This window comes from Heloderma suspectum, chromosome 11 (genome assembly GCF_057233095.1).
Source record: "Heloderma suspectum isolate Gila_16-S chromosome 11, 16-S_ref, whole genome shotgun sequence".
Taxonomy (NCBI): domain Eukaryota; kingdom Metazoa; phylum Chordata; class Lepidosauria; order Squamata; family Helodermatidae; genus Heloderma; species Heloderma suspectum.
The window spans coordinates 22,704,410-22,721,972 of NC_139468.1; the positions used below are offsets into that span (position 1 = coordinate 22,704,410).

The following is a 17,563-nucleotide window of genomic DNA, read 5'->3' on the forward strand; positions in this document are numbered from 1 at the left end:
GCAGCATTGTCAGTTCTGCATATTGGGAATTATTTTATCATCAATATACTTCTCATGGTACCACTACCTAATTATACTTAGGAATGCTTCAACAATTGGAGCACTAATCTTGCTTAATTTTGATGGCCTGTTTATAGTGAAATGATACTCAAGAGGCAATGCCATTTTTTAAATACTTGGAGGTCTACAGTTCTCAGACATCCATAAAAAAATATTTGGCTCCTGCCAGTGTGTGGCTACAAGCCCAAGACTCTACAGAATATCTTGTGTAAGTTTGCAACGTAGCAGAGCCTTCAAATGATCAGTCACTACTGGTACAAGAAGGAAGAAAGGAGGAAGAAGATGATTTTGTGGCAACCTCTCCATCTGAATCCAGCATAAAACTTAGATTTCAGAGAACTCCAAAACAAAACAAATGTTTTGGAATGCTGCATCATGCGCATTACATTGGCTGCATATTGGTTGATTTCAGAGAATGCTCTCTGAAAAGCGGCAGTATTTCTAGCATACAAAGATACAAAGCAAGTGAAAGCATTGGTTTAGCCCAGTATGGTCTGCTATGACTAGCGGCAGGTCTTCGTAAGGATAGAAGAAGAGCTGTGCTGGATCAGACCAAAGGCCTATTTGGTCCACATTCTGATCCCACTGGAACCAACCATATGGCTATGGAAACCCAGAAACAGGACATGAGTGCAATAGCACCCACCTGCTCATGTTCCCCAGCAACTGGTATTGAGAGGCATACTGCCTCTGATACTGGAGATGATATATACGCACATGACTAGTAGCCACAGATAGCCTTCAGGGTATCAGGCAGAAGAAGATCTGTCCCAGTCCTCCTACCTAGGAGGGCCACCCCTACCATTAGGCAGAGTGAGGCGGTCACCTCAAGCGGCAAATGCTGGGACATGGCAGCAAGGTATTGCAGGATAAAGTTCTGTGCCACATAGCCTGCCTTGTGCTCTCTTGTGCTCTCTCTATCTAAAATTATTTCTAGGCTGCCTTTAAAGATGAAACCCTCTCTAAGTTGCATGCAGGATACATCTAAGCTAGCTTGCTGCCATCAGGTGCAGTGAAGGACACTGTCCCATCACCAGTGCTGAGGAAAGGCTGAGGAAAGGTTCAGCTATCAGTCCAGTTGGCTTTTGTACATAGAATGGGAGGTGGTGCCATCTTGTTCTTTGCCTCAGGCAGCAAAATCTCTTGGTCACAGGACTCTAAGTCCAGTCACAGGCCTTAGGGTCCTGTGACCGGAGATTGAAAAAGGGTTAGTAATGTTTTGGTGGTTGTCCTGAGATTAATCTTTCCCAAAGGAGGCTCAGTTGGCCCCATCCTTTCTGTCCTTTTGGAGATGGCTAAAAAGTGCTGTCTTCTAGAGAACAGAGGACAGGGCTAAGCTAGTACTATGCTCTTTTGCTGAATCTTCTTTTTATTGTATTTTTACTTACTTCTGTTGTTCTTAACGGTTTTAGTTTTTTATTTTGTTGTATGCTGCCTTGGGGTGGAGGTGCATTTTGGGATGGAAATGTTGGGAATATACATTTTAAAAAATTAAAAAGCAATTAAAAAATCTGTGATCTTATGCATACAAGCCAAATGCTGTACCACTGAGATGTGTTTTTTTAAAGATCTGAGTAAAACCATCTTGATTTTGTTATTTAGAGTAGCCTTTCCCATTCTGGTGCCCTCCAGATGTGTTGGACTACAACTCCCATCATCCCTAGCCAGGATGGTGGAAGTTGCAGTCCACCATATCTGGAGGGTACCAGGTTAAGGAAGGCTGATTTAGAGTTATGGTTTGCCCCATTAGCGGGGCATGTATCAAAAGCTCAAAATTCCTTCCCCAGCAAGTCCATCACAGTGCAATACCATTAAAAATGTCATATTTTCTCCTAAACTTAATCCTGACTTCTCTAAAGCAAGTCAAAAGTAAACAGGCAGGTCTTAGAAGCTTCTGAAAGTGTTCAGGCTTGGACTCCAAGGGAAGAGGAAGTTGAATAATGGTGGAAAGGGAATGAATCCGATGCAGATACGACATATTTAAGAAGATGTCTTGGGTAGATCATGAGTGTAATTGGACACACTGGACTTCAAGGATAAGGGCAGTGGAAGAGCCTTCTCCTGGAGGTACTAATTTTCCACATACAGGAAACGTCTTTTTCTTTTCTTTTTTTACAGAAAGGAGCATTCAAACACGCCATTGTCCACCATTGGCTTTCTGAAGTGGTACAGTCCCAAAAGGGCTTTAGCACAGATTTTTCCCCCTGAATCAGCTAAGGCCACTGTCCTGCACATCTAGTCTGTGTCAACCAAAAAAGTAATCATGGTCGGAAAATGAGCCCAAGGGTATCCTATGAATCTATGCTGTGACTGACAGTCTGGAACTTATATTTGTGTGAAATGGTCAACATGTAAGAAAGCTAGCCCCACTACAACATTGTTATTATTCTTATCAAAATCCACACATTTCAAAAACCATTTGAGGCAAACTTTCTGTGGCAGCTCTGGCAACTACAAAAATGTAACGCTGTTTTCTTCATTAACATGCACACCATAGAACATGGCTGTCAGTCCATAACATCCTCTCTAACCTAAATGCATTTGCTAGGAACCAACTCCCAGGAACTGATGGGTGCATATCCATCAAGTCCTGTTGTGCATATAGTTATTCACTTCGAAAGCAAAGTGGGTGGGATTCTTTCCAGGGTTAGGCTATTGCTCACGGGAAGCGATACTTGAGAAGTGTGCCATGTCATGTAGCCAGATTTTCGTATCATTCCTTTCACAGGGCCAGTATATAGAACATCCGCTTACTTTTGATCATCCCAATATCATTAGCTCCGTCTCCTATGGCCAAGGTAATGGCTTTTCTGTGCTTCTTAATCAGCTCCACCACCTGTGATTTCTGCAAGGGAGTGACTCGGCAACAGATGACGGTTTTACAAACGCAAGCAGTTGCCACAAAGTCATCGTCCAGATCAGTCTCAAGGGCATGAGCCTGCAGAATGAAAAGATTACCCAAACAGCTACATCTCAAGGGCCTAATGAGTTTTGTCACACCATTACTAGACATTATGCCTTGCATCTGCCTGGTAATGTCTAGCGAAAGAAATGTGTGATGTGAAATCGTTGCACAAAATATTCCCCTGCTTCTGGTCTGAGTCCTTCGTTGCCACTCACAGGGGATGGGAAAACATCACATCTCTCTTTTACTAGCCATTGCTGGAGACAAACATGTGGACCTTGTACAGTGAAATCCAAGAAAGAAACAAAGACGTTTCAGAGCTGAGAACGCTTAGCATGGAACGTGTGCATTTTTCCAATATGACACTCTCAAAGCATTACAGTAATCTAGGGTGCAACCCTATGCATGTTCAGACAGAAAAAAGTCCTACAACTCCCAGCATTCTCCAGCCAACCATGCTGGCTTGGGGATGCTGGGAGTTGTAGGACTTTTTTTCTGTCTGAACATGCATAGGGTTGCACCCTTAATCTTCTTAAATGGATAACGCTAGATACTGCACATATCCACAGAAGGTGACAACAAATTGGGACCATTTTTTAAAAAGCACAAAATGGGAACAAGATTCCAAGAAAACAAAAACAACAAATATCTTCTATTCATAAAATAGCAAATATTTATGTGTTTCTAGAGTGGCCATGTGCCCTATTTTACAGAGGACATTTCTCTAAAGGGCTGGGAGAGGACAGTCCTCTATTTGAAGGCATCGTCTGTTTGAAGGATTGTCTGGTCCAAGTTTGCTTTAAAGATAATGAAACATAAGAAGAGAGAACGAGGTCTTGAGGTTGTTCATCAAGAGTTAGCATCTGGACAGCAGACTGAGCAGGCACACAGGTCACCTGGTTACAGTCTTCCACACTGTGATTAGATGTATTTCTATTTAAATTATTGTAATTATTTCTAAATTTGCATCTATATATATAAAGAAGCACATGCAAATTTTACACACATCGGTGTCCTCTCTTTTGTCCTTTTTTGCAGGGACGAATGCATTTCCTCTGTTTTGGTCATGTATAAGTCATCACCCTATGTTTCAACCAATGGATAGTTGTAGCAAAAGGCTGATGTAGGAGATTCATGATTGGATTTTCTTGTTTTGATTTTTTTTTTACTTTAAAAAGAGGCTACAATTTTGATCGAATGCTGTATCTGTATCCCCCCCCCCCGTGTTAATAGCAAGTGAGGGGGCAATTTAGATTGGGGAAATGGCATGGGAGAAAGGTTAAACAGGTTTTTTAAAAAAATTAGGTGGTTCAATCACAAATCTACAGCATCTATCTATCCTCTGCCTTACCACAAAGCCACACCAAACTTCTATTGTAAGACCAAGTCTGGTGTCAAGGGTAGGCATGGTTGTATCCCTGCCAAGGGTCCACACCCCTGCAGGGGACCAATGACAAGCACCCCCTGGACTTGTTCCTCATCCTCACCATTGCAACCTCCTACTTCACTTGTCTCACTCTGGCCCAGACAATGTTGCAGGTGAGAAGGAGGAGCAGTAGATGCCACTGTCTACTTGCTCACTGGCTCCTGACCTGTCAAGGAAGTGATACCAAAGATGAGAAAGAGGATGAAGTGCAATAGCAGCTGATGACAACAGTGGTAGAAAGGCAGACTCACTGCTGGAGGGGGCCCATTGAGGGTGTCTTGCCCAAGAGCCCTCAAAAACCTGGAGCCGACTCTGTGGAAGGCTATAATCAGGCTAAATGAGAGAACAATTTGTCTTTGCCCATGGCCACAAAGATACATTGCCTGAAAAAAGAGTACTGCTCAAAATGTGTGTATGCTGGATATTTCATAACTTATATTACATTTGTTTCCTCCACCACCACCATCCCGCCAACACCTTTGTAATCTTTCCTCCTTGGGGTGTGTGGCCTTCTTTCATTCTGCTATTTAAAAGCGCTGAGACACGTTCCTTTTGCAAACTTAAAAGGGAAGGGGGAACCCACCAAAATGAAGATCAAAGTGCCTGCATCAAGTTTATTTTGCATTTACAAAATAAATACAACAAGCTACATTCAGAGTTCAACCAGAGCTTCTTATGGCCTTAGCAATTCGGAAGAGTGTTTCTCATACTTGTTTCAAGATTTGGAAGCTTCCCAGCATACAAGAACAGCTATAAAAGTAAGACTTTTTCTGTTATGACAAGAACCAGGTTTCTTAATCAAGGCCAAGTGTTTTGGTATCCCTGTAAAAGCTGATATTTAGAGAAACCACTTGAGGCATCTTAATGACATTAATTTGGTACAGTAATGACTTTCAGGTCAGCCTGTGCTCTCAAATAGCAGACATGAGGAATATATTCAGCATGACGCCCTCTTGCCTCTGATTTGTTGCTTTTTTAAGTAATTGGCAATGACTTGTGATATTCCCCTCATACAAATACTTAAACAATACCAGTGGTCAATTTATAATTAAGATAGTTTTTTTAAAAAAATGCTGCACCAAGTTACTAATTTGATTTCTATTCCAAAGCCATCCAAAAGTTAAGATGTCGTTTCTAATTGATCCTTACAGCTTGGTCCGCCTTTGTGTTTAGCTTTCTCGTGAAATAGTTTTGGAGTTTGGAGAGAATTCTGTCATGGTTAGAGCACCAAAGCCACATGATTATTAGCAGTGGGAAGGAAAGAGAAAAAATCCAGAAAAAATTAACTCACAAGGCTATGTCCATTTATTACTAATGCATAATCACTGGTGACGGCTTCTTCAAAGTTTTCCCCTGATTCTTTAAGTTTTTCATCATAAGCATATCCACCAGAAATATGCTCTCTGCTTAATCTGCTTAATCCAAACATATGATCTTTTATCTTCCTAAAAAATAAAAAAATAAAAATGCATCTATGAGAGAGGGGCTGGGTCTCAATAAAGAGATATCCACATGCAGGAGAGAACCTTCAACCAAGCCACAGCTTTGCTTGATGTTTTTGCACAATAGTTCTCACCACAGAAGAGACAAGCCTTTGTTTGGTTTTTAAATGGCTTGTTTCTTCGGCACTAGAACTATGGTGACAGAAGCATAGTTCTGCCTGGGTGTACCATTTTCTTCCCTGCTCACATATCCTTTATCAGAACCCTGGTCAAGGTCAACTCCCCTGAAGAGTAGAGGAGCTATATTTGAGTAAGCACTCCAACTTGATCAATGTCAATCCCCGCAAAGAGTAGAGGAACTATATTTGAATTGGCACTCCAACCTGCCATGTGAGCAGATCTGCTAAGTGGGAAGAGTTTTGTTTCAAGCAAGTGGCAGTTGGAAGCCTGCCCTTGCCAGTGGATGTTCTCATGAACAAACACCCCAGGCTACCAATTCATACAATAGATTGTGCTACCTACTTGCAAACACCACATTCCTTATGGGCTTTTCTACACAGAGCTGTAAATCTGCTGTATCTGTTTTTGGTTTCGTCACAGAATTCAGATCTAAGCACTACAAGAAGAGCATTTCCTTTTCTGCTTTTACACTACATAGGTGGCATTGTGGTATAGTCAAATAGCACAAATACACAAGTAGAAAAAGCATTTTCTTTCATTTTCAGAAGTAGGGATGTCAGAGAATTTCGCCACGAATCTCGGGGAGGCCGAATGCCAGCGCATTCGGCCCCCCAAAATCGGTGGTGAAACGGTCTGCCCCCCACCCCCCCTGGGACAGGACTTACCTTGGGCGGATCTTCCTGGCGGCGGCAGCTCCAGCAGCAGTTTGGCGGCGGTTCGGCGGCGGTTCGGAAGCTGGTCTTCTGACCAGCCGCCGCCGCCGCCATTTCCAGTTAAAAAAACAAACAAACAAAAAAATGTGATAGGCTGCGTAAAGATTTACGTAGCCTATCATGGCTAGATTTTTAAAAAAACACTGTGATAGGCTACGTAAATGTTTACGTAGCCTATCATGGCTGATTTAAAGGAAAAGAAAATGCTACGCTATTTGCGTTCCCCTTATTTTTACGTAGACTAAGACGTGCCAAAATAAGGAACCCAAATGGCGGCGCCCATGGCGTACGTGCATTTTTTTTTCTCTTTTAAAACAGCCGTGATAAGCTACGTAAACATTTATGTAGCCTATCGCAGCTGACTGCAGGGACGCAAATGGTGGTGGCTACAGCCGCCGCCATTTGCGTCCCTGCTAGCCAGCGGCCGGATGTCCAGCCACTGGTGGAGCTGGCTGGCAGCTCCACAGAATCCTCAGTGGAGCGGAGCCGGCCGGCCAGAATTTCGGGGGGGAGGGATGGAGCGCCTCCCCCCCCCGGCCAGAATTTCAGGGGGAGGGACGGAGCGCCTCCCCCCCACCTCGAATCAATTTCGCTAAAAGGTAAGTGACTTTTGTACATCCCTAGAAATAATACCATATATTCCCTGCTCTAAAAAAACTTTGCTGAAAGTGCTCTTTAAAAACAGAAACAAAACTGAAGGGTCACGATCTTATCTAAAGAACCTATAAATAACTGTGAGTGAGGAATGATGAGCACACAATAAATGCTTTGTGCAGAAAAGCTCTGCAATATATCTCCCCACACTACTGTAAATCCTCATGAAAAGTGAGTTCCTCTTTAACCAGGAACTCACTTCCTACAACCAACCCCAGAAGTGGAGTGCTAATTAGGGATCCCACCAGTGCTGTGAACTCCACCAACATTTTTCACAAGGCATATCCCAAGAAAAAGATGCAGACCTGTTCTACTTGGTTTGTTACCACCTCCAAAACAACATCCAAGTTCATATCACAGAACTTTGAACATCTATTTCACTCATGTACTGCTTGTGGACTTCCCACTGGGCCACTATGGGAACAAAACGCTGAACTAGACAGGTTTGATTGGCACATTCTTGCCATCTTGCCTTGTACATCAAGGTAAAAAGAATCCTTTTCTAGCTTGTAGTCCCAGCAAGAGCCACTGGTAAGCCCTGGTCTGTCTTCTTGAGACCAGCAAAATCAATTGCTGGCACACGCAGAGGGTAGTAGTTTCAGATATGACAACAAGTGGCAAAAATCAAATAGAGTCACACTTCCAGTTTCCATCAATGTTGTAATGTCCAAACAGGGAACCTGTGCATCTTGCACATGTTGAAATGTGGGAGCTTCCTCAAGCACCTGGAGACTGCACATCTCTCCACAAGGGATACATGGAAATTCCCTTTTCAAATGTGACATGCAATAGAAAGTGAAAGTCCTGTTACCTCTGACACCACCCAGAATTTGAAGGAATTTCCAATCAAGGAAAGCAGAGAAAACAGCCATGATAGATGATTACAACCTAATAACTGCTTTTAAATATTTTTACCTAAGTTCTTCCCATACTTCATGTTTCGTGTGACCAGCTACTATGAAAATCTCATCCATGGCATCCGTGAGCATTTGACAGGCGTAACCAATGTTCATAGCAGTTTCTAAAACAAAAACCCAAACACATTAACAGTGGTGAAACTAAAATTACTGACATGGGAGCTGTATATGAACACATACTGAAATACTGGTTTGGGGCTCAAAAAAAACCCCTTTCAACTTATAAACCAGGGGTGGGGAATGTCCTTCAGCCGAGGGCCTAATTCAATTTCAGAGAAGTTCTTGGAGCATGTATTCCAGTGGTGAGTGAGGCCAAAGACAAAGGAGGTAGGGCCAAAAATACCCCCCCTAAATAAGCATATTTTAACTTAAAGCGCTTACTGCCAGTAACTAAGCCTTAGGAGAGGCGGGGCGGGGGGGAACTAGACAAAAGCTGAGAAAACACAAAGCAATTGGTGGCTGGAGGAAGGAGGTGTGGCCATCTGGGGAACTGTCACATGTTATACTGCAAATAGGGCACTCATATGAATAATTATTGGGCTGGGTTATCAGTTGGCTGTTATAACATGTGTGCCAGCTCTAATCTCACTGATTTAATGCCTAAATCAGTGTGATAACTGAAATCAGAAACTAAGTATCTTCATTCTTGGTCAAGAGTCTCTTTCCTGAAGGTACTGGTGTCCTGGAGGGAATACGGTTATAGGTGAACGTGATCCATTTGATCAGTCCCAATCACTTGCTGTATTTTGAATACATACAAAATACATCAGCTGCTGTATTTTGAACTAAGAGAAGCTTCCAATTAATTTTCAATGGTAGCCACTTGGACAACACATTTCATAGACCAAACGAGGTATCACCAGAGTGTAAATCACTATGACCACACTATCGAGGAGCGGGCACAGTGGGTGTACCAGGCATTGCTGGTAAAAGGCGCTTCAAAGAGCACAATTAAAAGTAACAAAGGCGGCCAGTCACAGGCCTTTCAGAACCCCGGACAGAGCACAAGGACTGGATAACTCGCTCAATGGATGTTTGGCAGCGACCAAGCTCTTATTCGTTCCCTGGGCTCGACTCCCCCCTCCCAGGCTCCACCCCCTTGTTAAGAAATGGAGAGCCTTAAAGGGACAGCTCTCTGGCCTACTCTATCACCTCTCTACTATTTCTCACCAGGCCCATTCAGGGCTGCCATTAAAGGTAGGTATAGCTGGGCACCTGCCAAGGGCTCACACCCCAGCAGAAGCCCACTGACAACAGCCCCCTGGAGTTACTTCATCTCTCCAACATTGCAACCCACTTGTTCACCTGCCTCTCACTCTGGCCCAGAAAATGGAGGTGGTGAGAAGGAGAAGCAGTCGCTGCCCCTGTCAACTTGTTCAGTGGCTCTCTACCTGCTAAGCAAGCAAGTGGTAGCTTAACAGGATGAGAAACACGATGAGGAGCAATAGCAGCTGGTGACAATGGTGGTGAGAAGGTAGACTCATTGAAGGAAGGGGGCCCATTGAGGGTGATTTGCCCAAGGGCCCTCAGAAACTTGGACCCAGCACTGGGCACATCACCTGCCTTGGTAAATGGCTTCTGTGGAGTGTAAGCTCCTTGGGGTGAGAATGCTGGCCTCTCAGTGGAAACTGGTATGGCTGGGTTGCAGTCTCCGAGGGTCTCAGACTTCAGGCTTCAGTTCAGGCTTGGTGTTAGGGGACAGTCCCAGTGCCTCAAACATCTGCCCCACTGCCCCCCCAATTTCGCAGGTCCCTTGTCCTCTGTGTCTGTATCCAGGTCACTACTTGAAGTTGGGATTGTGGCAGCCATTATTGATGTGAGTGATTTAATCCTCATCATGTTTGACAAATAAGACGCCCTGGGTTATCAAGGGATCCTTAATGTCCCCTTTCTGGGGAAGTCAAAGAAGGCCCCAAACCACCAGAAAGGCTCCACTAGATGACACTGAGAGGATGTGATGATGGCTGAGAAGAATTGCTTCTTCACCACCATCAGGGCAGTTAAAAGGGGGTTAGACAAATTCCTGGAGAAGAAAGCTATCAATGGCTACTAGTCCTGATGATTATATGCTACCTCCAGTTTCAGAGGCAGTATACCTATGTAGACCAGTTGCTGGGTAATATGGGTGAGAGGATGCTGTTGCGCTCATGTCCTTCTTGTGGGTTTCCTCTGGGCAGCTGGTTGGCCACTGTGTGAACAGAATGCTGGACTAGATGGACCCTTGGTCTGATCCAGCATGGCTCTTCTTATGTACTTATCACTACAACCATCAAGTAGGCTCTAAAATTAGCCATTCCCTGCATGTGAAGACTCTGAACTCAGCCTAGCCTCACCAGTAGGAGAGGTACTTAGGGATGCTCATCTCTGCATCCCACAGAGCAACCAGGGCATTGACCAAGGCCACCCATAGTGCTAAACTATGAAGTATAACTAAATCAGTTTGTTTTAATATAGCATCAGTAACATGGATATTATAGAAAGCCTATACAAGTGTTGTCCAGAGTTCTTACATCAGACTTTTCAATAAGTTCACAAAAGCTACTCACTCCCATACCTATCTTGTGTCCTAAAAGGCTCGGAAGACAGAAACAAGGGAGAGGGCCTTCTTGGTGGTGGCCCTCCAATTATGGAATGATCTCACTAATGAGGCCTGCCTGGCACCAACATTGTTATCCTTTTGGTGCCAGGTCAAGACTTTTCTCTTTTCCCAGGCATTTGGCAGCATGTGATGAGTTTTAATTGATCGTGGATTTGTTTTATGGCTTGGCTGATTGATCAAAGTTGTTTTTAGATATATGTGTATACTGTCTGAGTTTTTTTTAGGGTTTTAAATTTAGCATATTGTATTTTTAATGTTTTTAACCTTTGTAAACCATCCAGAGAGCTTCGGCTATGGGGCAGTATAGAAATATTGTTGATGATGATGATTTTAAGGAAAGTTCCTGGTCACCTGTAAGAAATTCTTACTCATCTCAGATAACCACAACAGTGCTGATTAACAGGCTTGCAATCTACAGTGACCATTTCTCGCTTTGTTTTTAATGACCTTATGAAAGAGAGCAAAAAATTCTAACAGTTGTATGTGCTAATCTTCTCCCTCTTGTGAACTAATGGAAAGTGTCAATTCCAAGGGGTGTGAAAACCAAAATGCTGCCAAATGGGGCCATTTATGTGGTGTGCCTCGGTACTCCAGTCCATAAATAATACAGTAGAACACATGAGATGTTTGTAAAGTGAAATTCCAACAGTCAGGCTCTCTCTGTTCCAGCTGTTCCAGCTGTGATGATGAACAGAATGAGAATAGTGAGGGAAAGAGGAGTAAAAGTCAGGATCTAGAAGGAATGTCCAAAATATCTGGCTATTTCAGACTAGATCGTCATAAGTCATACCCATCAAATAATTGGTTGAAGGGCTGGTTCACACATTACAATGGGTTCAAAGATTTCAAACTCTTCCATCATAAATGCCTGCACAGCAGACCCTGGACACCCACAGGGTATTACCTACATTACAATTTTAATAAAATTTTATACTAGTTTCACAGGCAGTCTTTCCCCCAAAGAACCTCGGTGAGAGTACTCATAGAGTACTCATATGGTTCCTAGGGTTCTCTGGGGAGATTAAATGATTAATAAACTAATTTAAGATCACCATTGGAGGCCTGTTCATTGGCTCACCTTTAAGAGCCATTAGACTGGCGGGCACTAGGGACAACGCCTTCTCGGTAGTGGCCCCTGTCTTATGAAACTCCCGCCCCCCTTGGAATGTGCAGATGACCCTTTAAGTTGCAGTATTAAAAACATCTTTTTTAAAAAAAATGCAACTCTTTAAAATGGCATTTAATGTATATATTTGCTGAATATGCTGCTGTAAAATACTTTTACTCCTGTGGTTTGGAAATGATTTTATACCAGTTTATAGTATAATGTATTAGGTTTGGAAAAATATTTTGTTTGAATTTTAAAGACGTATTATAGTATTATATTACATTGTATTTTGTTATATTGTTGTTAAAATGCCCGGGGCCGGAAAGGCAGGTTATATTTCAAATAAATAAATAAATTTAATCTGTAATTTAGATACACCTAAAGAGAAAAAGATTTTCTTGTTCAGATTTTGTCCTATTCCTCCATAGTATTTATTTATTACATTTAGAACCACATTTCTTCAATCAGGGCCCAAGCATGGTGGAGGGGAAGAATGCATTTTACGGAGGGTCAGAGATCCAGGGAGGCCTTGCCCTGGCTGCAACCTCATTACCATGAGTGGGGAAATGAGGCCAAACTGAAGATCATGTTTGATGATATTTATGGAAGCTTATTTTCCTCTATCTATGTACCTATTGCTCAGATCTTGGGAGAATTGCTGGAGATCATCAGAAGTAGTTTTACAACAGAACAAGCAACATATATTCTAAACAGTGGGTTGCTACCCCAGGCTCTTCTCTAGAGCAGAGAAAATGTGCTTGTGCAGTCAAACTAGGACTTGTAGCTTGAAAGAGAAAGAAATTTGTGCTTCCTTATGTGACGTGCCCTCTCAAGAACTATTAGTCCCAGATTTCCTTGTGCACTGGCAGGAGGGAGGTACAGCTGGTGGGAGGGACAAAGCACTATGATAGCCTCCCCCAACCTGTCACCCTCCAGATGTGTTAGACTACAACTTCCTCTGCTGCCTGGGGATGATGGGAGTTGTACTCCAACACATCTGGAGGGTTCCAGGTTGGGGAAGGCAGCACTACAATAATCAGGAACATTGATCCCAGGAACAGTGAGAGCCAGTGCTGCTGGCAGGATTTACAGGCCCAAAAGATATGTGAGTAAATGTCTACTTTCACACACACACACACACACGTCTGGCTGTAAATACAAATCAGGCAGCCGAAACTGAGATTAAACTGAGATTAAACTGAGGGAACTAAAAGAAGCCAAAGGACGCTAATCAATCCTCTAGTTTTTCAAAACAGGGTAGGTCTTTCTACAATCTGGCTGAGGCAAATTTATTTATTTAAAATCGGGAAGGCTGAACTCACCCCTGTCCGTGCCATGCACTGCTCACTGGACCATTGCTGGGTGCTCAACCTTGTTCACTGTGTGCAGCGAGCTGCCAGGCAGTCCACAGGTGCCTGGCAGGCAGCACATGGCTGCCTGATGTCTTGCCGAGCCACCATTTTGCATAAAAATGGCTGGTAGGCCTTTTTTGTAAATCCCCATTTATGCAAATAGTGACTATAAAGCAGCCATTTATACAAGATTACAGGCATAAATGCTCCATTTACGCCCGTAATCTTGCGTAACTGGCCCCTTTATGGACACCAGTTGCGTAAATGGGGATTTATGAAAATGGCCGAGCTGCCATTTTTATGCAAAATGGTAGCTTGGCAGACCAGTGGGGACTGCCACACTTGCCTAGCTTGGCATGCACCGAGTCGGGCCAACACGGCAGTCTGCAGACTGGAGTATGGGAGGCCAAGTCGGGGGAAGTATGTCAGACTCTACCCCTTCCTGGACTCCTGCAACATCCATAATTTAAAATATTTCTTGGTCGCCTTTTAGGACAGAAGTCCTCCCAAGGTGACATACAAAAATAAAACACAAAACCGATACAATATTAAAAGCGATAGAAACACAATAAAGTGGTAAGAACACAATAAAAACCAACAACAGAACCAGCAATAAAACCAGCAACAACAGTAATCATAACAGGAGAAGGCCAGTGTAAAACAATATGTTTTCAAGGACTTCTTAAAAGTCTGCAATAATGAAGCATGGCAGACCCCCGATGGCAACTTATTCCAGAAGTGTGGGGCCACTGCAAAGAAGGCCCTCTCATGTGTGGTCTGCCATCTAGCTGCTCTCATAGGTATGCATATGAGAAGGGCCTCTCTTGCTGATTCCCTTAGTCAGGGAAAGTAGATTAACAAAAAAGCAAGATAATGAATTCAGTATACAAACTATTTCTGTTTATAAAGCGTTTGCAGCCATGTTCGTCCATTAGAACAACAACACGACAATACATTTATTAGGACTAACCCAAAAGTTACAAAATAGCCAGTAAGCTTTTGCTTTTGTTTAAGGTGACCAAAAATAGCAGAAGAGGGTATGTGTTTTGGTGGAAAAGCCCCAGCATGGGCCGTGGTGTAATTTCAGAAATGTAGAAAATGTAATTTCAGAATTAAAATGCAAACCTTTCTGTCATGACTCATGAGACTGTATGTATGGGATAGGATTGTGGTATGTGTGTGTGAGGGGTCTCATGTTACAATTTGTACTGGGCCCAGCTTGGTCCTTGCTTACAAGGAACTCAGGGCAGTGTACACAGTTCCTTCTCCCAACTCATTTATCCTCACAACAACCCTGTGCGGTAGGTTAGGCTGAGAGATAATGACTGGCCCGAGGCCTCCCAATGAGCTTCATGCCTAAGTGGGGATTAGTATCAGTTTCCCAGACCCAGCCTGGCACTCTAAACACTACAAGGCATGGTCAGAGGCAGCCACTTTGCTGAAGCTAAGCAGGTCTGGGCTTGGAAGGGAGACCACCTGGGGACCACATATAGCCACCATGAGTTCCACAATGGAAGAAAGGTGGAATATAAGTGTAACTAATAAATACATACACCACACAAGAAAGTGCATCAAGTCGGCTAGATTGAGAGCTTTCTGTTATCCGTTCACAGAGGGCCAATTGATAACACAGAACTAAAAACTTACCTTGCTTGTCACCTGTTAGTACCCAGATCTTAATGTTGGCTAGTGATAACCTAGCAATGGTTTCTGAAACGCCTTCTTGTAATTTGTCTTGTATAGCAGTGGCACCCAATAACTTTGTAAGGAAGCAAAACAGATCAATTTGAAAGAGTCATGAAATATATAATTGTCAACAAATGTGAGCTCTTAGTTCTTGATATAACCTGAAACGCTTCTGCATAATGGCAGCTTTGATGATGATGATATGTCTTCAATTGACATTTTTTTCATTTAATTGTCTCAGCCACATTTAAATGAAGACCCAAAGCAGTTTCAGGGCAAGCATTTTTTACTAAGGCCCAGTTCAAATGTTATTAAATGTTTGGGAGAGGCCATAGGTCAGTGGAAAAGCATGGCTTTGCATACCAAAGGTTGCAGGTTCAATCTCCATCTCCAGATAGGGTTGGCAAAGAGCCATGTTTGAAACTGTGGAAAGCCACTGCCAATCATTGTAAACTAGAGATGGACAACTTGTGGCCCCCAATTGTCCAAAGATGGACAACTTGTGGCCCCCAATTGTGGCCTCCAATTTCTATCAGCCCTAGCCAGCGCAGCCAATGATAACAGTGAACTAGATGGACCAATAGTATAAGGTAGCTTCCAATGTTACCTAAGAAGCTTAGGTAACATTGGAAGCTACCTTATCATCTCTGCTGCTGCCCAAGGCTCTCTGCTACCATACCAAAATGACACTCCTTCTTGGCTCATCTAAAATGAGCAGAGAATGAGGTTGGAGAAATGAACATGATGCCCTCTTTGAGTTCATCATAAGGCTGGCCTTGAACATTTACTTCCAGTGCCAGAAGAATGAATCATGGCAGATGAATGTGTGACCAAATACTTAAGCATCTAGGAAGTGACTACCATGCATCTTCCTGACTTGGCAGCCACTCCCAGGCTGAGGATGATGGGGGAAGGTGGCAAACTGTTCTCCTTATGTTTTAAAATCCTAGAGTGCTCCCTTATTTGGCTGAAAAACTCAGCTCCATGTATTTTGAGACAGCTGTGGAATTCATTCCAGACTAATTCAGGATTAACTATCAGAGAACAACCTCAGGTATAGGCCTTGCAGGGCACTCGTCCATCTTTCAAACCAGGTGATTGTACCAATGAAAACACCTCTTTGAGGTGATGTCCTCTGTAAATGTGAAGACCTTTCTGTTTGTTAAAGCTTTTTCAGTCTAAAGCAATTCTAACAGGTCTCACTGGTTCTGGATATTACAGTGATATCATTCTGGTTTCAGCATTGGTTGTTTACATTTTTAAAAATTAATATTGTTTTATGTATTTTAATTGTTGGATTTTTTAAATTGTAAGTCTTCTCGAGCATTTTTTTAATGAAAAGGCATCTGATTAATATAGTAACCAGGAATTAGGAAAGAACTGAGAACAGAAAACTGCCAAGAACATACTGTCCTCATACAAATCTATGGTGCAACCACACTTAGAATATTGTACAGTTCTGGTCACTGCACCTAAAAAGGAATATTGTAGAGTTGGAAAAAGTGCAAAAAAGGGAACTAAAATGATCAAAGGGCTGGAGCAACACCCCTATGAGGAAAGGTCACAACATCTGGGATTGTTAAGCTTAGAAAAGAGGCGAGACATGATGGAAGTATACAAAATTATGCAGGGTGTGGGGGAAGTAGATAGGGAGACATGTTTCTCCCTCTCTCATAATACTAGAACCCAATGGGATCACCCCATGAAGCTGATTGGTGGGAGATTCAGAACAGATAAAAGGAAATACTTCTTCACACAGTGCATAGCTGAACTCTGGAATTCACTTCCACAAGATGTAGTGATGGCCATCAATTTGGATAGCTTTAAAAGGGGATTGGACAAATGCATGGAGGACTAGGCTATCAATGGCTACTAGTCCTGATAGCTATATGCTACCTCCAGTATCAGAGGCAATATGCCTATATACACCAGTTGCAGGGGAACATGGGCAGGAGGGTGCTGTTGCATTCATGTCCTTCTTGTGGCCTTCCCATTTGGTCAGCTAGTTAGCCACTGTGTGACCAGATTGCTGGGCTAGATGAACCCCTGGTCTGATCCAGCAGGGCCCTTCTTATGTTATTCTGTTCTTAATCAAGAGAGCAATCCTAACCTACAGGTTCACTGGCTAGAGGGGGTTAGGATGAGGGGGGCATGCTCCCCCATTCTGGCATCCATCCTAGCAGCCCCCCGGTATGCCCAGAGAGAACTCTGTGGGTATAGATATACTGCCACCAGTTTTTCCACTGGTGGTAGGCCCCCAAACGGGGTGTTCTGAAGGCATGTTGAGGGCATGTTATAGGTGGATTCACTGGAACCAAATCCCCTTCATTCCCCAAGTGATTGTTCGATGATCAGGCCCATCATGCTTGCCTAGTGCTGTTATAGTTAACGCTCCGGGAGAGAGCGCAGGACAGGAAGGCCTGGCGTGCTATGGTCCATGGGGTCACGAAGAGTCGGACACGACTGAACGACTGAACAACAACAACAACAATTGGTTTCAATTTGGGAGACACAGGATCTA

General features: G+C 43.2%; 1 protein-coding gene across 1 annotated transcript in view; it reads right to left on the minus strand.

Moving 5' to 3' along the window:
* The window catches only part of ATP8B4 (ATPase phospholipid transporting 8B4 (putative)), a 153,737-nt gene that overhangs the window by 27,295 nt on the left and 108,879 nt on the right, over positions 1-17,563 (minus strand). Inside the window, exons 19-22 of the mRNA XM_084817150.1 lie at positions 15,004-15,115; positions 8,296-8,401; positions 5,683-5,836; positions 2,815-2,998 (exon numbers count right to left, since the gene is read on the minus strand). Of these exons, the coding sequence (XP_084673276.1) occupies positions 2,815-2,998; positions 5,683-5,836; positions 8,296-8,401; positions 15,004-15,115 (556 nt within the window). The remainder of the gene's footprint in view (positions 1-2,814; positions 2,999-5,682; positions 5,837-8,295; positions 8,402-15,003; positions 15,116-17,563) is intronic.